The sequence below is a fragment of the Talaromyces amestolkiae genome (assembly GCF_001896365.1).
Source record: "Talaromyces amestolkiae strain CIB chromosome Unknown scaffold29.1, whole genome shotgun sequence".
In the NCBI taxonomy this organism is placed as follows: domain Eukaryota; kingdom Fungi; phylum Ascomycota; class Eurotiomycetes; order Eurotiales; family Trichocomaceae; genus Talaromyces; species Talaromyces amestolkiae.
The window spans coordinates 91,867-117,147 of NW_024468065.1; the positions used below are offsets into that span (position 1 = coordinate 91,867).

Consider the following 25,281-nt stretch of genomic DNA (forward strand, 5'->3'; position numbering starts at 1 on the left):
TGGCATCTGCGGATCAATGTCTGTAGACTTGTCAATGGAACGATTTCTTTGCCTTAACTTTTCACCTACTAACCCTAGAGTAAAAGTCTGATCCAATTACGGCAGCGTCTGTCACGCCAGTGGGGCGACTCCATATGGGGTAGGTACGTATAATATTCAACATTGAAAGAAGCTCTGCTGCCTACGACATGTCGCTACCCTCATCGTCAAACTATTCCATACGTCTACAGTCACTTAATCTTCATTGATCATATGAGAGGAACCTCGAACTGTACTGTCGTGAGACAAAGTGCATATAGAAACAGCAACGACAACATCATCATCCACCAACATACATCTTTAATCTACCGAAACACTACAAATAAAAAAAATGACAACAAAAACACGCGTCTGCATCCTCTCAGACACCCATACCGAAACCCCTCACCCGGCACCCTTAATCCACAAACCCTACAGACACCCACTCCCCAAAGCAGACATCTTCCTCCACGCCGGTGACCTCACCAAAGTCGGCCGTGAAGCAGAACACCAAACCATCATAGCCATGCTGAAACAAGACGTAGACGCAGAACTCAAAATCGTTATTGCGGGAAACCATGATCTCACGCATGACAGGAACTATTATGCGGAAAGGGGTGGAAGGTGGCATGGTTCTGCGCGACGAGAGGATTCAGAGGTGATTAGAGCTCTGTATACGAATCAGTCTGCTAGGGAGGCGGGGATTGTGTATATGGAGGAAGAAGTCCGCACATTTACACTCAAAAATGGTGCCAAAGTAACTGTTTATGCCTCGCCGTATACGCCTGAATTCTGTGGATGGGCTTTTGGGTATGAGAGGGACGAAGATCGATTTAATCCTAATACTGCCCCGATTGCGTCAAGTGTCAATCAGTGGGTTCCTGATTTTCCGGGCGTGGATATCATGGTTACGCATGGTCCGCCAGCTGGTATATTGGACAAGATCAATTGGGGGCAGAGCGTTGGCTGTGAAAACCTCCTAAAAGCGTGTCGACGCGCAAAGCCGAGGTTGCATGTCTTTGGGCATATTCATGAGGCGTATGGTGCTGTACGTCGTGATTGGAGTATTGACAAAAATTCCGAGATTGAGAAGGAAGATCGTGAGGTAGTAATGAACAATAGACGTCGATATATCGATGTGTCGAGTGGTGCGGAGGAGCCGCTCAGATATGGCGAGGAGACGCTCTTTGTGAATGCGAGTATTGTTACGTTAAGTTACAGTGCTGATAATGCGCCGTGGGTGGTTGATTTGGATTTGCCTGTTGCTTGAGCATGTAGGCTGAATACATGTATTACTACTTCGGACTAATGATTGATAAATGATTAAATGATCATATACTTAAGCCAAATGGCTGATCCTCAAGTGTTTATACACAGTAGAAACCAATTACTAGTAATATATCAGAATGAAATGAAGAGAATACATCAGAGAAAAGACGCCGTGTCTCAGCTTCCCGTGAGACTGGTATCAAATAGTAAGTAAGCATGTAAGACATCAAAAGAAAGTAATGACTCAAAACGGGAATAGAAGAGAATAGAAGGGAATGTGATTATGACTTCAAAGGATGCAAGTGGAAACAGAATTATCACTCCTCACGCAAAGACTCGGCCAGGACGCCACCTTCGCGAACGTTCATGCGGCTTGTTTTCTTGTTGATGCCTTTCAATAAGCTGAATCGCTTCTTCACCGAATCGCGAACACCTCCAGTCGAAACAGCCGAAACATTGTTGTTTTGAGTATTGCCATTGCTCTGGCTAGTTGAACCACCGGCTGATATTGTCACTGTAGACGTGAGGCTCTTGTCGGGATACCCGAACCTTTCAGATGTATTAGGACGATTGTCGGATTGAGATGTTCGAGGCAGTGCTGTTTGAGCCGTGTCCCATCCACCGCTGGCCATGACAGGCGTGCTCTTTTTCGACTCAAGTCTGCTTTGTCGCGTGCGAGGTTGATTTGATTCATCATGTGACTTGGTCGATTTGTTCGTCGCACTACGAGCTCTGGAGCGATTTCTGCTTTGTTCGTCTACCTGTTGCTCACCAGCATACCCCGTCACGGAAGGTGTCGCCTTGTGTTTCGGCTTCACATCACCACCAAACCAGCTTCGTCGCTTCTCGCTTTTCGCCGTAGCGCGAGAGTGCACAGTAACTGCATCATCGTCGCGGTCCTGGAGGTTGATGGACTGCCGACTGGACTGTGCATCTGCCAATTGTCTCAGATCCGGGGATTGGTGAGTATCCTTCGCCGTTGCTACGGAAGATGATGCGTGGTGGGTGGCTCTCTTGAAGGGATTCGCGATACTAATACGATGGCTCAAAGATGGCTTTGCAGAATGTTTTCGTTGACTGTTGGACCGGGATGTGCGTATAAGTTCCTGCTCCGGACTGAATGATCGGCCTGCAAGGTCTGCACCATGTCCATTGGCATGCGGAGKGGATCTGTTACTTGAATGGTTGGCGCTCTGAGGGGGCGAGAGTGTTTGTGCGTGTGCGGCTAGAGACGCAATCTCTGGTCCGAATGCATCCTCGAATCTAGCAAGTAGTTCAATCTGAGTAGCTTGATGAGATGGCCGGGAGAAAAGGGACAGACACCGCTTGATCGAAAGCGCGTGATCAATCAATGCAACCGCAAGCGCGTTCTCTAGCGGGTCGATTGGTTTCTGCTCAATCTCATCTTCCTCCTCCCCTTCTTCCTGCTCATTGTCGTCCTCCTTTTCACTGGCTAAGAAAGGACGATAGATCGCAACACAGCTTGAATGCGGAGCTCCCAGGTCAAGAAGTTGCACCAAAGCTTCCGTCAATCCTGATAATGTCGAGTCATCCCCCGAAATGGCATGCTGTTCCAGTAGATGTAGTTCCTGCGTTTTTCGCCATGTCCGTTCAATAGCCGTCTGCAGAGGAGTCAATTCAACTACTTCAGTAGCCACAATCTCACTTCGGCGAAGGATATTAGGGAACGGTTCCGCTGTTGTAAAGATAGTCTTTTCAACCCACTGCTCCTTTACATTAAGACCACTAGTGTGGCGCTTGGATGTGTAGGAGAATTGAAGGGGCACCGAGATAAGTAAATGCTCACGCACCGAGTGAGGCACTTTGGAACGTTGATATACAGGATGCATAATCTCTCTATGAGGACTGACAGCGCTGATCTGTAAGAATTGGCCTTCGATATCTTCAATTTCATGAGACGACGTGATCTGCGCTGCAGGATGTAGTTTCTGCATGCGATCAGTGAAAGATGCCATGCGCTCGTTTGGCAATGCCTCGAAGATGAAATGCTTATCCCGTAAAGTAGCTTGGAAACCAAGGCCTCTATAAGAGACACGGAAGTACCGAGGGAAAGCTTTTTCTTCTTTGGAAATCGACTCGTATATCTTGGCCATAGAACCCTGTGCGCGAGATAATTTGGTGAAGTCCATCACAATATGCTCATACTGTTCAATGAGTTCTTTGTAACAGGCAAGTGCATGTGTCCAAGCCTTTCCATCCTCGAAGTGCTGGATAATCTTGAAGTATAGAGCCTCCTTTCTGTCGAATGCAGACTGTTCTGGATATGCCGGGTTCGTCAACGCAGGAACCATTCTCGTCGGCTCCCATGTATAGAGATCGGCATGGAATTGTAAGGCAAGACCGGCTTGTGTATAGTTGTGCTCTGTAGCTTGGGTCTGAGCCAACTCATGAACATAGCGTATGAAAATATCCTCTCGATCCATATCTTTCATAAACTCCATAAGACGCAAAGTATGAAGACTTTCGGTGATGCCCCCACTGTTGCACGCTACTAAAAGTTCAAGAAGTTCATCGATTGTGCCTATCAGACCCTTGACATCTGTGGCCAGAGCTTCGTCAGAGTCTTCAATCTTTTCGAATAAATCCAGCAGCTCGGTGATGAAAAGCTTCTGTGTGATGCTCTCGTTCATATGTTTGGTCTGGAACAGTACATCAAGGCTTGTGACAATTTCCATCTCGATGATAGATAAATCTTGATTGAGATCCCATTCGCTGATAATCATTGTCTGCAAAACTTCAACGGCAACCCGTCGAAGGCCTTCATGAACACTGAGGCATAATTCGATAATCCCAGGAACAAGGCTCGGCACGTATTGCACTTGGTAGCCACCTAGTCTGTCCAGTGCGTATTTGGCTCTCTCGTCTTCACTAGTTTCCCATCCAATCGCTTCCCAGGTTTGTCGTAAAAGTGCTGCGCCCTGTTCGCGAACATCACCACCAATCTTCCAGACTGCTCTACGTTTTTGTTCCGGGAATGTCTCGAGAGCAAGTGCTTCGCTGGATACAACTTTCAACAAAGTCGTGAAAAAAAGCTCCCACAACTTCATATCAAATGTATCTGCCTCATCTGGAGGAGGCAGGAAGGAGTGGATCAACATAGACGACAAGTTTTCGAAATTTTTGACAGCAGCACGGTGATTGTATATATGCAAACTTAACCAGTCTTCAGGATAAGCTTCGCAACTTATTATAGACCTATGTGCTTCTAGCGAGTTGAATATGAACAACGCCATGTCATCCAGTTTGAGAATAGGTAATTTTGGATCCTGGATGTTCGAGATGGCAGCCATCAGACCGGCTAGTTCAACGAGAGCTTCATCAAACTTTTGTTTTCGATCAGAGGCTTTGACTTGGAACGGGAATGACTTAGAGTAGAGCATGGAGAGATAGTCGGTATCGTCGACACCCTCAAGCACAACAGCACAATAAGATGAAGTGATTTTGTGCATGAACATGTACAATTGCGGTTGGGGTTGTTTGGAAAATTCTGCCACAATTGAAGCACAAAGACGCACTTGGTCACGGTACTGATCCGAGACTTCACCAGTGTTGCCCCAGTACGGGTCGAGCCAACTAGAGCAGCAGGAAATCAGAGTATCTCTATCTTCACCGGAAGCGAAAACATCGAGCTTCGTGTAATTTTGAATCAAAATGAGCTTATACAATATGAGCATGCCTTTGACGTCCTTGCAGGAATCCATGAAGCTCAACGCAATCATAATTATCTCATCTTTAGGCAGGACATTTGTAAGCTCGGGAAGCCACGAGTGAAAGTGTTGCACCACGAGAGTTTTCGTTCCAACCAAGACCGGAGATGGATTCCGCATTAATGTCTCGAGAGACTTGAATATCGAGTGCAGGTCACGGTTGAATGTTGGTTGCACATTCGTGACACCGATTCCCTCTTCCTTCAGCTTTTGCTGTTCACGAGCATTGATGATAAACTTTAGCAAGTGCCGTCCAACTTTGAACGCCGCACGAAGGTTTCGCGACTGTTGCGGGGTATCATGGGACTGTAAAAGTCGTAAATAACTTCGAATCAAGCACGGAGTTGCAAAGGGAAAGTTGAACTGATTTTCTGTGTAATGATCCACGAGGGGACCAAGGTTATACCGTCGATCGTGCGTGATGCCCAAGACTGTCACTAAGGCGTTGAAGATCAAATCTTCGTATTCCTCACTTCCTGCGTTTTCCACAAGAATTCCAAAGAGGGCGTCAAAAACATCACGCAACTGCTTGACAATCTCAATTTGTGGAACGAAGAGAACTCGTCGGAGTAGCTCCAAGACTTCATTTCCAGTTTGCTTTTTCCAACTGATGAGCCCCAATATGATCTGATCTTGAGAGTACTCGGTGCTGCAGAGGTTTGTCTCAACGTGAACAGTGGAAAGCGGGCCTGTCACAGATTCATCTGGCACAGAAGAATTCTTGTGCAGTGAGCTCCAGGGTAGGCTGAGATATGCGCCCCTTCCTTCTTCATCTACGCTTGATGTTACCTTGTCGTAAGCATGAAGAAGCAATGAATGAGGCCCGTCATGTATAAACGCCTGTTGGTTCCATAAAGGTAGCCAGCAAAGTGCGAATGGGAATTCCGGGGCATCGGCTATGCTCATGATAACATGAGCTCCCGGGACTTGCTCAGTTGGTATGTTTAGGCGAATAGTCTGATTCCACGAAGCATTTCTGTCCGTGACGGTAGTTCGCCAAGCAGTGTGACCTGTGCTGTTGGATGAAGCAAAGATGCACCGCTCCAGACGGGCACCGCTGCCATTACGAACTTCGAGAGTCAATTGTAAGTTGCGGAAGCCAGTATTGACGGGTACAGGCACCTGCCCTGATTGAGGGTGGCAGAGTAGAGCTGGCCAAGGGAATTTCGCACGAGATATGTTCAAATAGATGTCTGATCTCGGCTGTGACGGGGCAGCTGCAAAACCCATTCTCCGTGTCTGAGTCACATTATGCATCAACGTGGGATTGCTTCGCACAAGAGCATCGGCATCGGAGTCTATGAACGGATAGAAGTGAAGATGAAGCTGGGAAGCTTGATAGCACTTGAAGTATCGACCAGACGAACTCGGTAAAACGTTTCGGATAAGCTCGTCGAAGCCCTCGAGATCATTGCCACCTTCCTCGACATCTTCACCTAGAGGCGACCAGATATTGATGACATGTTCTGCCTCGCTGTTTTGTCTGACAATATGTGCAACATCTAGTATACCGGCTCCTACTGTGCGTATGACGGTCGCATCTTTGAGCGTGGTATTCTCCCCTTGGCCCTGGGAATTAGTGGAATCCGAGCTTCTCGGAGGAGTTTCCTTGATGGTTTCTGGCTGTCCGGGACGTGGAGACTTGGCAGTCCAGACCATGCTGCGACGACCTTTGACACTGCCCTTGACACTATGCATAGTAGAAGGACTGCGATTCAAGCCACCGTCCCGAGAACTCGATGTTCGCGTGGCGTATGGAAGTGAGGGCCGAGGTAATTCGGCTGATTGAATGATAACAACAAGATATAGATGAGCCTCGTTCCCAGCACCGTCGCCTACGTCTGCAGCGCATAGCTCCGTGAACAAAGTTTTCAATTTGCTGGTGTGAGCTAGTGCCATAAAACTGTCGGCTGATTGGATCTCTAACACGTAGGTCTCCGATAATGGCTTCAACGCACCACTGTCCGTTTTTGTTGATAGATACAAAGACAAAGTGACTGGCCCGGCGTGAGAACCAGCTATTGTCTTGATTTCGAGCAGGAGATGACGGAGCGTTGATGCGTCTACCTGCTGCCTTGGGTCCGAGTCAAACATACTCATTTCCGACTGAAGCTTGGTCAACTCGATTGCCGAATCGTCGCCTGTAAGTAACCGGCCGTTTTGTTTCGGGTCGCGCACAATAACCTCACCCGTAAGCATTTTGTTTCCGCGCACTAGGTTCCAGACAGTGGTCTGTCGCACGGCACTTTTCTCTTTAGAGGTGAGCACATCATGGAGCAATTGCCGCCTAGCCAGATCTAAGTCTAAAACGACGTTATACATCGTTTCAACCGAGCCATATTGTCGGGTTAATAGGAGCTCGTGGAGGTTTGTTGAGTGCCATTCCCGTAGAGACGAGGCAATCTCATCAACCAAGGGTTCCTCATAAGATGTGGGCGTCTCATCTCCAATCTTCAACATCGGCACCGGGGCAGCAGGCTTAGAGCCGTTGGGGTTTCGCGCAACGAATGAGGAAGGCGTCAGTGGCACGGAGCCAGATCGATAGGTTGCAGCGGAACCTGACCGCGGGTTGTGTCCGACATCTTCAAGTGAGTCTGCAGTATCCTGTCGATGTTTTACAACCTCTTCTTGGTGACCATTAATCCCATTCGCCAATAAGGTATCTCCATTGTCCAGCGCCTTGCGACCTTCCGCATCTCCCAAATATTCCCTAATCTCCACACAATTTCTCGGAAAAATGCCTGAAAACACGCGGGCTTCCAGAGTTTGACCTTTCACGCTCGTCAATCCAGCCAAAAGCGACGGAGGCGCCACAAGGTATCCCCGAAACCACGAGCCATTGGCGCCCCCTTGTTCAATTATGTACAATTCATCGCCGAGTTCGAGCGGGAGATCGGCCGGTGAAGAAGGTTGGAAGGGGTATATGGCAACTGCGAAAGCAATGCGAGGCAGAGGCCGCCAGGGCATGTCTACTCCTTGACGAATTGCTCGGTCGTTCTGGACCCGTTCTGATCGGACTAGCGAGTCGCGACGGCGGAGCTTCTAGAATTGCAGGTTTGGAAAGGAATTCGAGCACGGCGCGACATGCAGGAATGACGGTCGATTGGTGGATAGCGATCTAGGGAATGTCGCGTGGAACTGCTCCCCAGAATGTTGTCTGTACGTAGTGCTCGTGGGTGGGATGCAGCTGAACTTGGTCTTGGCAGCTAAATCACGACTATCCCTGTCATGGTCAGTAGCTCGACATATAAACCTAAACAAGAAGCACGTGTCGAGTCATGTTATTGATGCTGAAGATAAGAGTCGTGCAATTGTACGTATGCTGTTGTCCAACTAGTCGCCTACCCCAGACGTGACTGTTGGCTGCGGACTCCGGAGTACATACTGTACTTTATTGCAGCACGGACAATGCAGCCAGCCCCTTTCGACCGATTCCACAAACACGGGTATCCTAGCGGCGGGKTTTGAAAGGGGGAGAAGAAAAAAGAGAAATAAACTCACACTTACAGACAAAACAATTGCTTCACGTCCAGCGTCTGACTGGCGAGGGGCCTAAGACTGGCAGACTAATAAGCAAAGGCATTGATGAGGAGCACAGAGGGAGAGGAGAGGACAAGTTCGACCTTAGTGAGCTTAAATTAATTGAATTATAGATTACTGTATTGGTCGCGTATTGGGATTAGTGATTCAGGAACTGGTGCGATCCTTGGGCGACCCAGGGAAAGTGCGGGCTATCTCCAGCGCACAGGCCGTCCCAAGGCCCATATCCGGTTCCTACTGTCGATTAATTACATATCGGTAATGGCCCAATACGCGTGTATTTTTCATTCTCAACAAATACTATACAAGCACTATGAAGCACCGAGTGCTGTCCGAGGTCTGTCAATGTTCATTCAGACCGTTTAAATGATATCGAATAATGCAATGCAAATAAGGCTTTCGCTGAGTAGAACAATGTATATACATTACAGGCGCTTTGTCTGAAGCTAGAAATTGCTCTTACAGACACCAAATGTACCAAGAAATGAAATAAGGCATAGAAACCAATATCAACAACACAGAGCTTCCTAATTCTTCGACATAGGAGCAAGGCAAAAGACTAAACCCCCAAAATGCATCCGTAAAGCCATCGCTCCTGATCAGGTCATGGATCAATCATACATCATCGCTAAGTATAATCTCAACGACGGAACAGTGAGCCTGCTTCATCCCTATTCCAGTCAAGTTCCACCTGGCCTTCGTAAACGCTGTCCGTAATATTCTTAAGCCGATCATAAGCGTCTTCGTACCGGGTTGCGCACTCTTTGAATACTTTCATTACAAGGCTGCGACTGAGCCCTGGATCGTCTGCGTCGCCGAAATGTTTTTCAACACGTTTCTTGAGGAGGTCGACACCGCGTCGTAGCTCCTTGCTATCATAAGACGACAACAACTTCTTAGCCACACTCTTTGAGTGGCTAGTGCGAGATGCAATGTCCGCGGGATTGCTCGAATTCGCGAGCAATGACTCCGTCGATTCAATAAAGTCTAGCAGTTTTCCGAGAGGTCGTCGAATGACCGCATCCATATATAGTTTCATATGTTCATGGTAATCTTGAACGGCCCGATCACGCCATCGTTCCAAGACTGGAAGACTGCGTACATCGACTTCTTCATAATAGTGATTCATGTTCTCAATGAGAAGAATATGATAGTTCAGAGCCTCTTTGTCTTCTGGGTCGCCTACCCCGGTAGTAGCGCCACTGACTTGACCAGGGGCTTCTTTAGCAATAAATTTCAAGCTCTCCCACATAGCACGATTGATTTTGTTATACGCCTCGTTGACAGCTAAGCGGACGTCAGAGAAATTGGATGTCGATTGAGTCGCTAGCATGTTTTCAACGGCAGTAGAGAAATGGGGGAATGTCCGCATGAAAGATATGACTCCTTTTCGTTTGTTGATTTTCACTTTCGTCTCTTCAATGCCCCTAATCTGTTGGTCTACGAATCGATTGAAGAGACCATTAAGACGATTGAGCAATTTCTGCAGAGTGTGTACAATGAAATCCTGGTTTGTATCGTCAAATTCGGAAACGGCAGCTTCAAGGGCAGCCAACACTCCAACTCCCTGTCTGTATACAGTCTATTAGTCATAATAAAAGGCGAGATTTCCGGTCGTTGACTTACAGTTGATCAATACTCAGTACCCAGTCTACAAGGTTCTGCATATCATTTGCCCAGAAGGAAAAGATACCGTCAATCACTTGCTCGACTCGTTTGGCCAGGTCACGATCAGGATCGTGCATTTGTTTTATGCTGAAATCGGGAAGCCGCCTTTCGCTAGGATCGCTTGCAGCCACCAGGTCTGGGAAATCCACTGTCGTAAGCGAATTCAGGTGGAAGAATTGCACAATGAAGTTCTGTTCCTCTGAGATCATCTTCACAGTTTCACGTAATGCGCCTGCAAAAACTTCAAATGCGTCCAATCTGCCCGGTTTCTCCCCAAGGTTTTTAGGTCCTTGTTGAACGCGTACGGTCTTGCCTCGTCTTACGGTCAATTTTCGCGCTGCACCAGTCAATCCGTCGCCTTCTTTCTCTTTCTCGTGATGTGTGAAGAGGATTTCGCTCTCCTCGCCAGAGCTTTTCTTGGCTGCCTTCTTCCAAGCCGTAAAGTTATCTCGCAATTCGTGTTGATAAGGTGTCTTGGCATCTGACTCATACAAACTGATCAAGCCAACCCATTCGGAGGAGCTGACCTCTCGCGCAAACAACATAAGCGCGTAGTACATCCAAAGATCCTGGCGCGCCGCATTGTGACCAGTGTTATCAATCTTCAAATTGCCATTCAAAGAATTCGACGACGTGTTCGTCCGTTTTTGTTGACTAGACTTGAATGCAACAGCCATAAACTGCCTAAGACGTTGCAAAAAATAAGTAGACTCTGCGCGATATTGGTCTTTCTTCTCTCTGATTGCGCGCATTTGGCCGATTTCAGTATCAGCATAGACACCAACACTACCAGAATCACCGGCAGCGTCAGCCAAGCGCTTCTTGTTCTGACCAATGTCAGAGTCGATGGTCAACATTGCTTTATAAAGCATCGACAAGACGGTTTCCGTTTGATATACACCATCTACTCCATCCAAAGAAGCTTCTTGCAGCGGCCGTAGATCATCAGCCGAGATAGAGAGCGTCTTAAGGAGGTTTTGAAGTTCACTTTGCAGAAGCTTTTGATTGGCTGTTTGGACCTGGAGACCTTGAGACTGTGCCTCAATGAATGCAACATCATCATGCAGAGTCTATCACACGAAGCAGATTAGCGTAACTCAATAGTTGAGATGATTAGACACCTACACTAAGCTCGTGAGAATAGAGGGTCAACAGACCGTCCAGCTCTTCACATTCTTCGATCGTTCGATCGATAAGTTTGCCTAACTGATCGATTTTACCCTCTTGTTGTTCAATGTTACCAAGCCAACTGCTAGCCTGAACTCGTCCAATCTCTCTGCGAATATCTGCCTCTAAATCTTCGATTTTTTTCTCGTCACTTAGGCGTCCATGCCAGCCTAGGTCGGTAAGAATCTCGTCAAAGTAGCCTTCTGTACCTTCGATGATATTGGGTTCAATTCCCAAAGCTTGACAGTACTTTGCGATGTTGTCTTCGCGGCGTCTACGGCGGCGTTCCTGAGCTGGTGAAATGGACCTTGGTATGATTTTCTCTTCGGTTGTTTCTGGCACCTGAACAACAGGGGCTTCGATGACCACATCAGGAGGAGGAGGAGGGAATTCATCGGTGTCCACGCGAGTGATTTCGACCTTCGGTGGCTCCTGAGCAGGAGACCCCTGGACAGGCGTTGGCTGGCTGACCACTGGCTCCGGAGTTCCGGGTTTTGTCGATTCACTGCTCATCCCGCGTAACAATGGGGCCGGGACAACACTCGTAATACCATCCGGCTCGTTTGTCTGTGTCTTTTCCTTTGCCAGTAGCCGTTCACCAGCGCCTCCAGGTCTAGGTTTGAAAGCTCCATATGCTGTAGCAGCCTTACGAAAAGCAGTAGCAAGATCCTTTCCGGTCTTCTTTTTTATCATAGGTCCAAGACCGGGGCGGTGAGCCTCAGAGCCCTCCATTTGCTCTTCTACCGCTGGGACAGACGGTTTCTCAAGAGTGATTGTAGGCTGTGGAGTCTCTATAGGGGGTTTCGCTTGCGATGGAGACTCGTCTTTCTCTGGTGATGGAGTCGAGAGTACGGGAGGTTCAGCAGTCTCCTGGGCTGGCTGTGCAGGAGTAACGTCCGGCATGGAGGGAGGCACGATAGGCGCAGGCTCGGGTTCTTTTACTTCTCGTGTAACATTGACGGATTCCGTAGACACATTGTTCTTCAAGTCGCTAGACGAACCCGGTCGAAGCGCTGGCGGGAGGTCTTCAAGGTTTCTTGACGAACGATTTGAAATATTACTACCTCGCGACGGCGGCGCATCACCTCTGCTCGACGGCCTTGGAAGCATGTTGTTATCTAGTGATAGAGACTGGTTGTTCAAGGGTGGGACAGAACCAGAACTGGATGTGCCAGGGCGAAGCGGTTCCCGTGTCATGTTCAGGGCCGGGTTAGAGATCGCTCCATATGGCTCCTTCTCATCATGAGGCTGGGGGGGCCCACGTTGTTGTCGGATATTGGCAGGACTTTGTTCTCGACCCCTAGAAACTGCTCGTGGGGTCTCTGCATACAGTGGTTTCGGTGGTCTTTCACTGTCAAGTACGCGCCCATTGAGATTCGATGGAAGTTCATCGCGTGATCTCGGTACTTGTGGAGGCCGACCTGGCGATGGAGATGGCCGGAGCGGTCCGTCACGACTGCGCTGAGATCGCAAGTTTTGCTCTTCTGACAGCTGAGATCGCGGCTCGTTTCTTCCTTCGCGACTAGGGGTGCGAATCGTACTCGGCTGACTTGGTTGAGTGCCTTGAGATGAAGGTGTGGCTGGTCGTAAAGGTGCCTGGCCAGCTTCTCCGATTAATGCCTGCCTTTGTTTCTCATCGAGGCCAATCAACTTGGGAACCCGACCGCCAGTATATTTCTTGTAGATCTTGACTAAACTGGCGATGAAAAAGTCTCTCTCCTTGTAATTGGATGCCTGCCAGTAATATTGTTTCCCTATAGTCACTGTGAATCCAACATTTGACGCCCATTGTTTCTGTTGTTGCTCGGTCTGGCTAGTGGCAGGKGAATCGTAGCACTGTATCCCGCTCAAGTCATCTAACATCCATGTTTTGCCAATTGAAAAGGTCCCGTCATTGTTCTCGCGAGCTTTATGCATGCGAACGCGGCCTGATTTCCGTAATGCGACAATGATCAATCGAGGTTTTTTGTTCTCGGGAGGGGAGTTTGGCGGTGCCGGCGAGGTCGGATAAGCCGCATCTTCTGTAATCCGTATATGGGTGATATATGACTCGGTTACTAGGAACATATGATTTAGTATTGTCTACCAGTTGGTGTATTGTATTCAATGTGGTGGTGTTGCGGACGGAGGTGCATGGGGTGGAAGAGCTAACATACAGGCACCATCGCCATCTTGTTTGGAGAAACAGCTGCTGATGATTCTTCGCTTTTCGTCCTGGAACAACTGGGCTCTAGACGATGAGCCATCCCCAGCGGCGCCTTTGTTTGTATCCGCATCTGGCCTCCGGGGTCGGTCATAGCCTCGAGGAGCCGGTCCACCTAAAGTTGTCATTTCGGGAGGAGTTGTCTCCTTCAGGAGGCGTGTGAGCCTCCTCGCCGAGGATACCGGAGCTTCAAGGAGGTGTCAGTGAGGAGGGTTGAACCACGGGCGCATCGAGGCTGGAGGTTATGGTCGCTCCCAGACCCGCTGGAAGATATTATAATAGGTGCTAGCAGGCTCTAGCTGGGAGAATTGAAGGTCGGGAATGCAACCCTTGAAGTTGTACGTGTGTCAGTAACTTCCGCAGTCCCTAGCGAATAGCGGTGTTAGCGGCTAGCTGGGGCTGATCCAGCACAGAATGCGCTGAAATTATTGGCGGAAGGCTCCCCACATGCTTTCAACGTCATTCAAGCAATCCACTGCGGCCTGAGGAACGCTCTCTTCTTCTGTCTCTGAGTATATTTGGCGTAGGAGATGCGCGGGATATCTTGAAGAATAATTCCTGTCAGTAAAAGCAAGTGACAGGTGATGGCAACTAACCACGGGCCCAGGGAAGGCACGCTCCAACGCACCTGCGACACGGACAAAGAGATGGAGGCCTGGGGTATCACCTATCATCCGCTGCAGCCAATGGCGGCTAGTCTAGGCTCACCGCCCTGCCAATGTGCCGCACTTTCTTTTTTTGGAACTTTTTTTGTCAACTTTTTTTTGGCGTGCTGGTAGATACTGTCGCGACTTCTCTTTTCCGTTGTTCCCTCAACGTTTCCTGGGTGAGGCCTTGTGTATACGGATCTACAAATATGGCGTCCAAGAAGTCAGCTACGACCGAGAAGAAAAGTAAAGTGGTCGTGACGAAGGTATGGAAAAAGTTTTGTCAAAGCTTCATCCTTTCCCTATCAATTGACTTTTCTGTCTAGAAATCTCCTTCAAAAGCACCCGAAGATCTCCTTAACGCCATTGCCACATATCTCGAGGGCCACGGTTATGCTTCCACTAGCAATGCACTGATTAAGGAAGAAAAGGAACGCAATGGAAGAGTTATCTCTGGTACAAGCAAGGATGCTGCGCCTTCGTTGGTGAGCATTTACGAGGCATGGAAGTCTTCTTCTGCTTCCTCAAACGAAGACGAGAGTGAAGAATCCTCCGACTCGAGAGAAGAATCCAGCTCTGAGTCAGAATCCGAATCCGATGTTTCGATGGACGATGCTCCCGCCGTGAAAAGGAGCAGAAGCTCGAGTTCCTCTTCCTCTTCCTCTTCTGAGTCGGACAGTGATGCGGATGACGAATCTGGGCCGGAAATCGCAGCGCCCAAAACGAAAGGCACGAAGCGAAAAGCTGATGACGCAGCTCAGGAACAACAAGCATCTGTGAAAAAGGCCAAGAAGGTGGAGGTTTCTGAAAGCTCGTCAGAAGAATCCGACTCATCGGAAGATTCTTCATCAAATGACAGCTCAGCTGAGGAAAGTTCTTCAAGTGACTCTGAATCGGACAGTTCCGAATCTGAATCCGAATCTGGTTCTGGTTCTGGTTCTGATTCTGATTCCGATTCTGAGTCTGATTCTGAATCCGATTCTGAATCAGAGGTCGAACGCAAAGAGACATTGAAAACGGCCGCAAAGACGCCCTTGCCAGATTCCGACGAGAGCAGCTCTTCGGATTCCAGTGATAGCGAAGACTCCTCCTCGTCCGACTCAGAATCTTCCGATGATGAAACGAAATCCAAAGCAGCGATTTCCAATGACTTGAGCGATTCCACAGACACGATAGCCTCAACGAGCACAAAGTCAGACGAGACTAAAAGTCAGAAAAAGAAGGATGCGGACGCTTCCTTCAACTCCGTTCCTCTTCCTCCTGAGCCTCAGTTCAAGAAGAAACATACCGGAGCTCGCCCAACGCGACTGGCTGCAGCCAGTGAACTTCCACACGATCATCCATCAAACACCTATGTGGCATACGCTTACGCCGATCGTGCCTTCAAAGATCTGTCAGTCACCCGTGGAAAAGGATTCACCAAGGAGAAGAATAAGAAGAAGCGTGGTTCATACCGTGGCGGCCCCATAGATATCGGCCCCTCCCCATACAGCTTCAAGTTCGAAGATTAAACAGGTTCCGTTGAAGCTGTGCGACCAACTGCGATCAATTATTTTACTGCTACATGTTGCTTAGATCATTGCTATTCATTTCACTCAGTCACTATTCAGCGACGAAGCAAGGCGCGGCTGGTTTTTTTATTTGGAGTTTCTACTTGAAAGTTGATGGCCAACATCTGAATGTGGCAGGKTTTGTTCTTACATTCTAGACTTTCTAGGTTCTTTCTACTCAAAAGACGAGTCTACTACTCCTTTATATTCCAATATCTGAAATCAAAAATTCATAAAAAACCACCTTTTTCTATACTCCGGTCGACCTCCAGGATTGTGTCTCGTCTAATCGTCTCCAACGTCGATCCCACCCACTTCCCCTTTCCCTTTCCGCATCTGCATCACTTAAACTCCAAAATGGTACTTGAGACCTCAGTTTAGCACTTGCAGATTTATTCTCGAGGCTCGGTCGCTCATAACCCGAAAGTTGCAGGATTTTTTCTCCGACTGCTGAATGGTTCTTCCTTTTAGGATTCGATGATGGATTTTGGGCGATGTCATTGTTGTCCAGGTCAAGATAGTCCTGATACCAGTCGCTGGTATTATCACCCAGCAAGTCATCTGTGGAACCAAAGTCGAGACGTATCACCCCATCAACAACGCCTGTATATACTGTTGAAGAGGTAGGTGAAGGCGACGACATTGTGTAAATAGGACCACGATATGTTCCGTAATTGCGATGCCTAGGGACATGTGGTGGATGGTGAGACAGAAAGAATGAGAATTCCTTTGGTGAAGCCTCATGATTGGATGATATCGTGGATGCGGGCTTTGCGCCATAGTGGTGGTAAGCCTTGTGCATGCGAAGGTCAAAGACGTTGACGATTGCTTCGGATCCTGCGCCTACGAGGAAGCGGTCGTGTAAGGGTTGGATGCAGTAGATTGGATTACTGTCCATGACGTCTATATACTCACGCTCGAACATCTTGGGTGAGCGAAGGTCATGGAGTCTGCCAGACTTTGAGTCAGTTCACCCAATTGAACGCTTTTGTGCGATGAAATAGACCTACCTCACTCTGCTATTTCCCCAACCAGCGAGAAAAATATCTCCATGAGCTCTTCCACCGTATGAATCAACCCCGAGCGGCGCGATGGCACCAACACGCGCTTTTCTCCGTGGCCATAACGATCGATGATACGGGTCCTCGAATGTGAGTTCACGATGGGTTGAAATACGATCTTCTGCCAAGTCAGAGACAACAATCGTGTCTGCTACTTTACCATGGCCGACTGCTAGCCTTGATGGAGCTAGAAATTTGATGAAGTGACGGGGTGTTCCCTCTTCGGTCTCGCCCTCGAGTTGCGCAAAGGGAGTGACTCTCGTATCGTTCGTTGTCGTTCTATATAGTGATATGTTGCCGTCAAAACTATGTACAGCGAGCACTGGCTCTGGACCCGTTCCAAGATCTAGGCTATGGATTTCAGAATCATTGGTGACGAATGTTTGTTGCTGGTGGTATGTTGCATCATCGGGATCAATCGCAATATGGGAGACGTCGCCGCTTGCACGCGCATATATCAAATGCTGTTTTCCGCCAGATATACTTTGGTGATCTGGTCTTAAGAGGTGGATGCCACGAATATCGTCGTGACTACTCACATGCTCCAAGTCGTTGAAGCGCAGCCACCTCTCATGCGCACCCCGCCCCGTTCTTTTGATTCGAAGAACAATCTCTGCCGCTGCGCCCCAAGCAAGCACATCTTCTCTATCCTGCCATCGATCCCCTTTCCATACCTCATAGCTATCGACCGTAGGTCGGTATCCTATCGTCGGACGATCATGTCTTGTTGTGTCACGGATGCCTACCGCCTTGGCGGCGTTCGACGGGACGACAAAACGTGCTATTACAGCGCAACGATCAAGGGCTCGGGAGCGCGACGTTACAGCTCGTACGACATCTTTCCAGAAAGGTGGAGCATCTCCGAGAGCTGGGAATCGATTTCGGATGAACAGGCGGTAGATACGATCATCCGCGGTAATGATCTTGTGCAGACGGTGACAGGTTTGCGATAGATGGGTGAGAGAAGTTACTGTGGGCAAGTAAATTGTAATGTTGTATATTATCTCCGATGGCAAGTCAGCTAGCATGATATTCGCGGATAGAGTGAATGTGGTAGATGGTCGTCTTGTTTGTTGATGAGTCAAATTGAGGTAGTTCGGCGGGCAAAATTAAGTTAACGTCACTTCGGCCTTATCGATAAGCGTCGGTCTTATTGTCCACAACTTATCTGCCCTAGAGTCTCTGCGCGATAAGCCCCTCTTCCTTCTCTTCTCTTCTGTACCTTCCACTTTACCTACCACAAACCGTTCTACCTTATTATAAAATATCGAGAATCCCAAGCTCTGGAATAATTGTGCTGTCAGAATTGCCTACAAGAAAACGGTCCTTCCTGGATCTGAATTGAGTCTTGAAGCAAGCTCGAACTGATGCAGTCCAAATGGCTCTTTCACACGTACAGATTGCTTGCATTCTAGGTGCACTATCTGCTCTCCTATACAAATACATTTTATATCCGGTATTCCTGTCTCCTTTGGCACAGATACCCAATGCACACTTTACGGCACCCATTTCATCAGCATGGATTACTTGGCGACGCTTCATAGCAACGAACAACCGAACAATTCAAGCAGCACACGAGAAACTAGGCCCTATAGTAAGGCTAGGACCGAATGAGATATCAATCAATTGTGTAGATGGTGGTATCAAGACCGTTTACGGCGGGGGRTTCGAGAAGCATGACTGGKATCCAAGAGTATTCGGCTCGCTGGGGTGAGTAGACTTTTGTAAGTCCCTCTAGTTAGAGAGATATTGACATATATTCGGAATTAGGACAGTCAGTATGTTTACTATGACTGGCAGCAAGGAACATGGCACTCGGAAACGCATGCTATCAAATATATATTCCAAATCATATCTACAATCATCGCCTACATTGAAGCTCATATCAACCACAATGATATACGACCGATTACTACCCATCCTTGAGACGGCTGCATCTTCTGAAAAAGCAGTCGATGTTCACGAGCTTAATTCAGCACTAACTATGGACTTTGTCTCGGCTTACTTGTATGGACTTCAAAACGCAACCAATCTGCTCCAAGATGTCGCATATCGAAAATATCTTTTGCACAATTACCAATGCAGGAAGCCTTTCGAGTTCTACTACCAAGAGGTGCCGGGCCTTGTAACTCTCAGCCAAGCCATTGGAATACCCATCATCCCACAATGGTGCCGTGACGCCACTAAGGTGATGGATGACTGGAACATGGATCTGTGTGACAAGGCGGAGAAGTCACTTACTTCCACCGACCCTCGAATTGAACCCACGGTCTATAAGCAGATGAAAATATCGATAATGAAGCAAATGAACCTTGGAAAGGAAGATATGGCATCGAATTCGCAGAAATTGAAAAAACAAAAAATAGACATTGCTTGCGAAACATATGATCAACTCACAGCAGGACATGAGACCAGCGCTGTAGGGCTTACCTATCTTTACTGGGAGCTCTCCAAGCACCCCAACATTCAGGAAGACTTACGTAAAGAGCTACAAACTCTCTCGATCAAGATCAACAGGGCTCCTACATCAGACGCTGTCAAGCAGCTGCCAGCATCCAAAGAGATCGACGCCTTGCCGCTCCTACAAGCGGTCATCATGGAAACCCTTCGACTTCACGCGCCGATCCCGGGCATACAACCCCGGGTAACGCCGGCGCCATCCTCAACACTCGTCGGATACCATAACATACCACCGAACGTGAGGGTTAATGCACAAGCATATTCCCTTCATCGTAATCCAGATGTATTCCCAGAGCCTGAGTCATGGCAACCACATCGATGGCTCAAGGAGAACAATTCCCCGGAAATGGAGGAGATGCGAAGATGGTTCTGGGCTTTTGGCAGCGGAGGAAGAATGTGCGTTGGCAGCAATTTTGCTATTCAAGGTATGCTATAGATTGTCTTGTGTGTCTGCGAACATCATGCTAACCATAGGGATGCAGAGATGAAACTCGTAACAACGGCGATATACAGCAACTATAGAACTACAATCGTGGACGACGAAGGCATTGAGGCCATTGATGCGTATACGGTAAAGCCGACCAGTGACAGACTGATTCTTAGTTTTGAGCGCATTTGAAGTTGAAAAGTAGAGCTTAGGTATAGTCGACCTTGAAATGACGTAATAACATGGGCGATGAATCAAAAGCGCAAAAGCACTCCAAAGCCACCTTGGTGTTTGAATCAGGGCATCATAGCTAGATATATCAAGACTAGAATGTAAGTAAATCAAATACCAAGTTCCACTTCAAATTGAGGTAGATTGATGAGTTCACCGCAGCCGGAAGAGGGAGATATCGGAGTCTCTCCGACTGCCCCTCCAAATTTTTGTCCCGCAATCATCTTCACGACAAGAGTATAGAGAAAGAATACACATTGCTGTCAGTAGTCTTACCTTAAGTGTATCTGAAGATCTTTTCTGGGCGCTCGCCGAAATCAATTGAACATTATACAAGCTCGACAGTGACTATCTGATTGAACGTCATGCCTGACAAGGACGCAGGCACTCCTCGGGTGTTTATTGCGCGACATGGTAGGTCCTTCCTACGATCTCCTAACCACAATTGAACTGGATCACCAACTCTGAATGACCTCTTGTGTAGGAGAAACCGAATGGACAAAATCCGGCCAATACACCGGCATCACCGAGCTCGAACTCACAGCGCAGGGCGTGACCCAAGTCCAGAACTCCGGTCGCGTCCTCGTCGGCCCGGGAAAGCTCATTGATCCCTCGCGCATTGCACATGTATACGTTAGTCCTAGGCAGAGGGCTCAAAAAACATACGAACTGCTCTTTTCATCGCCTGTAGACGCATCAAAAAATGTGTCGACGACGGATCGATTGGCGGAATGGGGATATGGTGAATATGAAGGAATGGTAACGAGTCAGATCCGGGCTTTGAGGAAAGAGCATGGACTTGATACGGAGAGGCCATGGGATATATGGCGGGATGGGTGTGAGGGKGGAGAGTATGTCATTTCCCAAGCGAAAGACTTGATAAAAAACTTCTACTCACGTATATGGGCTGTGATGCAGATCGGCGCAGCAGGTAACGGATCGTTTGGATGATTTGATCAAAGAGATTCGATCGTTTCAGGTCAACCATATGCATGGCGAGCCTGGTCCGGCTGATATTGTGCTCGTGGCACATGGACATTTGCTGAGGGCTTTTGTGAAACGATGGCTGGGTTACCCTATGGAGTTTCCGCTGTCATTGATGCTTGAACCAGGTGGTATTGGTGTGCTGAGGTAAGCCTTCCAGCTCCCTTTCAAAGCGCCAGGCTATCTTGATCCATACTAACACATATCATAGCTACCAGCACCACAACGTCGAGGAACCAGCGCTGTTCGCAGGCATGGCTTTCCCAACACCATCATCATTAAACGGCCAGATAGGATAGGCACGACAGCATAGGCGTAATTATAGATTCAGGGTAGTATAGAAACAGCATCGAAAGTATATGACCGCAAAAGAACTAATATTTGTACTGTACAATATTCCTCACATAATCATACACTGTAGTGTAGCATCCATATCCCTTCGGAGTCGATTGATGCCCACTCTCAGATCCAGCCCGAAACTCCAGTATATGCGACGAAATCGAGATTCTTGTTTGAGTTTGTAAATAACACAAAGCCTTTAACCCAGGCGACCTTCTCGCTTCCGTGGACCCGAAACCTTGGGGAACATGCGCATCAGGTGGTAGTTAACGGCGTTGTTGGAGGAGGTTGAGTCTCTCTGTAAGAGGGGATAGTGGTTAGTGAATGTGTACACACTAGAATTATCAAGTAGAACATCAGGGAAAACGTACCCTTCCATCCATGCATGCTTTTAACGATTCCTCCAAACCGGAGCACCCTTCATTTCCCTGTCCGGCTGAGGCCCAGCAATCTAGATAGCAGCGTATTAGAGATTTCTTTCTTAATTTGTATAGATCAATTGATTGATGTGTTTCGGAGTAACGTACTCAGCATAGAGGACATGATTGTAGCGCAAGAGTTCTGTTGTTGTTGGTTCGGTCGTCGCACTCGAAGGTGTTGAATGGTCTGCAACCGCACCGGGTTCAGACGAGTTGAGGCACCTTTGGCAGGCATTGTGAAATTCTAAGAGCTGACAGCTCTTCTAAGGCTGTAACAAAAAATGGTTCTACCCAGACTGGATGAGAGGTTCCCTGGTGTCAAGCAGCTTACAGCGAGACTGGCCGAAGTTTTGGCTGGTGCGGAATGCCAAGACCGAAGAAAAGGATCAATAGCGGCCGATTATCTTGTTAGCGCCAAAGTTGTAATTTTACCCATTTTACGTTTCAGCACATCCGACACGGCACATTTTGATTGGCCACATCAATTCGAACTCATAAAGATGGGCTTCAAAGATTTGTAAGTCATATTTACACGGGCCTGATTATCAAACACATTCAAAATTGGGTAGTTGATGCTGGCCTTTATAGCTCAGTGGTAGAGCGTTGCACTTGTATCCCTTAATAGGATAGTGATGCAAAGGTCCATTGTTCGATCCAGTGTTGAGGCAGTCTTTTTTTTCGTTTCATCATCAAATATGAGATTCTACGTCATATTTCGAACCCTTTTGCTGAGACAGGTAATATTGATCCTTTTTAAAAGTGGAAAACGAGAAGAAAGCTCTATCTCGGGAATATCCAACATGTCAATTTTACGTTTGTCAAAGATTCGAAGGGTTGAATAGAGCTGAGAAACCGGACGAATAGGAACGAACGTGGAATTATGACAATACATGTGCCGAAATGTAATTCAATCGAAATACGCTTTGGCGTTACGTACGTAGACGACATCGACTGATAACGATCATTAAACTCGCCATCAACAATCTCCCTCTCTTCTTGATAACTTTTCAAGAATCCAATCACAGATTACAGCCGTCCATGATAGGGATAACACGAATCTCACCTTGTTGTACTCTGTGTACATCATGTCTTCAAGCTCACCCACGTCTTCCGTCAATCACTAAGCATGCGCCGATATCACGACGGACCTTGTCCGCATCATCGTTTCGAAATGATGAGAAATCAAACATTGGCTCCCAACCTTCTGGGAGTAAAGAAGAAGGCGCTCTATCCCGCAGATTGGCTGAGATGACTGAAGAGTCTCTCCTTGAAGGTGGACGATCAGCACGAAAGAATTTACAGGAAGCGGGCTTCTCGGATGATCTGAAACGAACTCTGGAAGAGAAGATCAAGGCTGCTTCATTCAAGAGCGATAATGCGCAAGCATTTTCTGTCTTGGATACACCTGTGAGTTCGGCGTCTGCGCGCAATTTGCATCTGCAGATCAACTAATAATATATCAAGGCAAGCGCAGGAAAAGGTACTCGCGAACATGCCATGGCAGCACCTTGGCGCGGGACAGAAAATGTCCAAGACACCGCACTTCGAATGCTCGACGACGCCAAAAAGCCCATACGAATCCCCTTCAAGATCCCGAGTCCTGCGATGCCCGTCAACGTAAATCTGAAGCCGGGCGCAAAGGTTCGCCACTCAACCGGAAGTCGTCTCGCAAGTGCGCGGGACAAGACACAAACGTATGCACTGAGTCAGAGCTTGGGCCTATCGGATAAGGAGAGAGAGGAAATGAGAAGCCAACTCACTGCGCGATTTGAGGCTGGAGCACGCTCGCTACCCATGACGTTATCGGGGCTATCGTCGCTCGCAAATGAGCGAATCGAAGATGCCATTGCGCGAGGCCAGTTCAAGAATCTGCCGAGAGGAAAAGGCAAACATACAACAACGGACCATAATGCGAACAGCGCTTATATCGATACAACGGAGTATTTCATGAACAAGATCATCCAGAAGCAAGAAATCGTGCCGCCCTGGATAGAAAAACAGCAAGATCTCGCTCGAGAAATTGACCGATTTAGACAAAGGCTACGAACAGAATGGCGCAGACATGCCGCCAGGTTGATTTCGAGCCAAGGAGGTTCTTTAGAGGAACAACGACGACGCGCGCGAGGATACGCAGCAGCGGAAGCTCGGTTAGTAGCAAAGAAGAAACTCGAGGCGTCGCTTACTTTGGACGATACGGTGGTTCTGCCTAGTTATTCCCAGATCAGTCATGATGGTCGAATTACTTCTGGGCGACCAAAAGCTGTACCCGTGCCGCGCACAGAACCGGCGAAAACGGAAAAAGATGGGGTTGTAGTTGAAGATATCACGTCGAACGAATCTGGCGAGCTACTTCCGCATTTATCACCACTGAGAGATCCGGACTACATGTCTATCGAGCGAGGCTGGCACGAGTTACAGATTAAAAGTATCAACGATCTGACACGGTCATACAATCTACAAGCTCCGCGACTTGCACAGAAACCATACTTGAACCTAGAGCGAGAATTGAACTCGTGCTATGCAGATGTAGCGCCATCACTAGCCGACGAGCTTACCATGCGAGCAACTACACCTCGCAAGGCATCGACTACTGTCAGAAAGCCAGCTGGTAATCTGCTGGAAGATATAATACAATCTAATCAGAAAGTGCGAGTGTACGATGAAGATCGATCCAAAGGCTATGGATTGAAAGAATTCTGGCGAGACCTTTGGAGGCGAGAGAAGGTGACTTAGTACTTACTCTCTGTCAATTGTACATTATACCTAGGGTAGACGATTGTATAGACGGTTTACAGCACTTTTGCATCACTAATTTCTCATGTCAAGTTGTGAGCATACAAATTGAAAAGCAACTGATTGCCCAAATGGATCTAGAGCAGAGTCTGTATCAGTAGGCGTCCGTGACTAAAACCATACCCTATCTAGAGGCTTAGCCGTTGGAAACAGCCGCCATAGTTGCTTCTATTACTGCCCGTTCAAGCGACAGCTACCAGAAAGAAGTTTTAATGCAGGAATGTAGGGCTGCATTTTGTGCTATCTTATCTCGCGCTGCGCTGGTGGCAATTTTGCGCTTTTCTATGGGCTCAGGAAGGGAGATACTATGGGTAAGAATAATGATTCTTAGTCTCTGTAAGCATGTGTAACCTTGTAAGGTACCTCATTTGATATTGAATGTACCTTTGGAATAGACTGGCCAATCATATAAAGGCTTGGAAACCAAATACCCTTTGGTTCAACGTAACCTATTGATAGGGGAGAAAGAAACGATTGAACGAACCTTGGAAATTTGATATAAATATGTGACTCCACTTCTTGCTCATTTCATGCGTTGTCAAGGTGACCTTCTTGTATTGTGGCGTGAAGGTATATCAATCGCGGTCGGAACAAAGTTCTTTGATGACCTTGATAGCGATGGCATTCGTAGGAAGATGAATTCTCTGTTCAGCGAATATAGGCTTAGATGATGCTTGATGAGTCTTTCTTTTGAGCGGATGGATAGAGGATATCGACATTGTTGCATTCTTGGACAATGGCGCAATTACGATTTCCTTAGCGGCAAGCATGTCAAAT

At 47.8% G+C, this 25,281-nt stretch overlaps 9 protein-coding genes across 9 annotated transcripts; 5 read left to right on the forward strand and 4 right to left on the reverse strand.

Moving 5' to 3' along the window:
• Positions 1-370: 370 nt before the first annotated feature.
• BHQ10_010084 (uncharacterized protein) lies at positions 371-1,288 on the forward strand (the record flags this gene model as incomplete). Its single annotated transcript, XM_040872675.1, has 1 exon — positions 371-1,288. The coding sequence occupies one exon, from the start codon at positions 371-373 to the stop codon at positions 1,286-1,288; it is 918 nt and encodes a 305-aa protein (XP_040738586.1).
• A 316-nt stretch (positions 1,289-1,604) lies between these two features.
• BHQ10_010085 (uncharacterized protein) lies at positions 1,605-7,982 on the reverse strand (the record flags this gene model as incomplete). The annotated part of the gene is made up of 1 exon (XM_040872676.1): positions 1,605-7,982. One exon carries the CDS (start codon positions 7,980-7,982, stop codon positions 1,605-1,607), a length of 6,378 nt encoding a protein of 2,125 aa, XP_040738587.1.
• A 1,213-nt stretch (positions 7,983-9,195) lies between these two features.
• Positions 9,196-13,721, reverse strand: BHQ10_010086 (uncharacterized protein; the record flags this gene model as incomplete). The annotated part of the gene is made up of 4 exons (XM_040872677.1): positions 9,196-10,126; positions 10,182-11,293; positions 11,349-13,447; positions 13,547-13,721. 4 exons carry the CDS (start codon positions 13,719-13,721, stop codon positions 9,196-9,198), a joined length of 4,317 nt encoding a protein of 1,438 aa, XP_040738588.1.
• A 728-nt stretch (positions 13,722-14,449) lies between these two features.
• Positions 14,450-15,751, forward strand: BHQ10_010087 (uncharacterized protein; the record flags this gene model as incomplete). The annotated part of the gene is made up of 2 exons (XM_040872678.1): positions 14,450-14,506; positions 14,567-15,751. The coding sequence occupies 2 exons, from the start codon at positions 14,450-14,452 to the stop codon at positions 15,749-15,751; spliced, it is 1,242 nt and encodes a 413-aa protein (XP_040738589.1).
• Positions 15,752-16,040: 289 nt separating this feature from the next.
• BHQ10_010088 (uncharacterized protein) lies at positions 16,041-17,879 on the reverse strand (the record flags this gene model as incomplete). The annotated part of the gene is made up of 2 exons (XM_040872679.1): positions 16,041-16,740; positions 16,801-17,879. The coding sequence occupies 2 exons, from the start codon at positions 17,877-17,879 to the stop codon at positions 16,041-16,043; spliced, it is 1,779 nt and encodes a 592-aa protein (XP_040738590.1).
• Positions 17,880-18,745: 866 nt separating this feature from the next.
• Positions 18,746-19,930, forward strand: BHQ10_010089 (uncharacterized protein; the record flags this gene model as incomplete). Its single annotated transcript, XM_040872680.1, has 2 exons — positions 18,746-19,736; positions 19,794-19,930. The coding sequence occupies 2 exons, from the start codon at positions 18,746-18,748 to the stop codon at positions 19,928-19,930; spliced, it is 1,128 nt and encodes a 375-aa protein (XP_040738591.1).
• Positions 19,931-20,334: 404 nt separating this feature from the next.
• Positions 20,335-21,252, forward strand: BHQ10_010090 (uncharacterized protein; the record flags this gene model as incomplete). Its single annotated transcript, XM_040872682.1, has 4 exons — positions 20,335-20,383; positions 20,454-20,820; positions 20,888-21,100; positions 21,165-21,252. The coding sequence occupies 4 exons, from the start codon at positions 20,335-20,337 to the stop codon at positions 21,250-21,252; spliced, it is 717 nt and encodes a 238-aa protein (XP_040738592.1).
• A 239-nt stretch (positions 21,253-21,491) lies between these two features.
• Positions 21,492-21,946, reverse strand: BHQ10_010091 (uncharacterized protein; the record flags this gene model as incomplete). Its single annotated transcript, XM_040872683.1, has 3 exons — positions 21,492-21,590; positions 21,664-21,743; positions 21,820-21,946. The coding sequence occupies 3 exons, from the start codon at positions 21,944-21,946 to the stop codon at positions 21,492-21,494; spliced, it is 306 nt and encodes a 101-aa protein (XP_040738593.1).
• A 1,013-nt stretch (positions 21,947-22,959) lies between these two features.
• Positions 22,960-24,444, forward strand: BHQ10_010092 (uncharacterized protein; the record flags this gene model as incomplete). Its single annotated transcript, XM_040872684.1, has 2 exons — positions 22,960-23,118; positions 23,176-24,444. 2 exons carry the CDS (start codon positions 22,960-22,962, stop codon positions 24,442-24,444), a joined length of 1,428 nt encoding a protein of 475 aa, XP_040738594.1.
• Between the last annotated feature and the right edge of the window lie 837 nt (positions 24,445-25,281).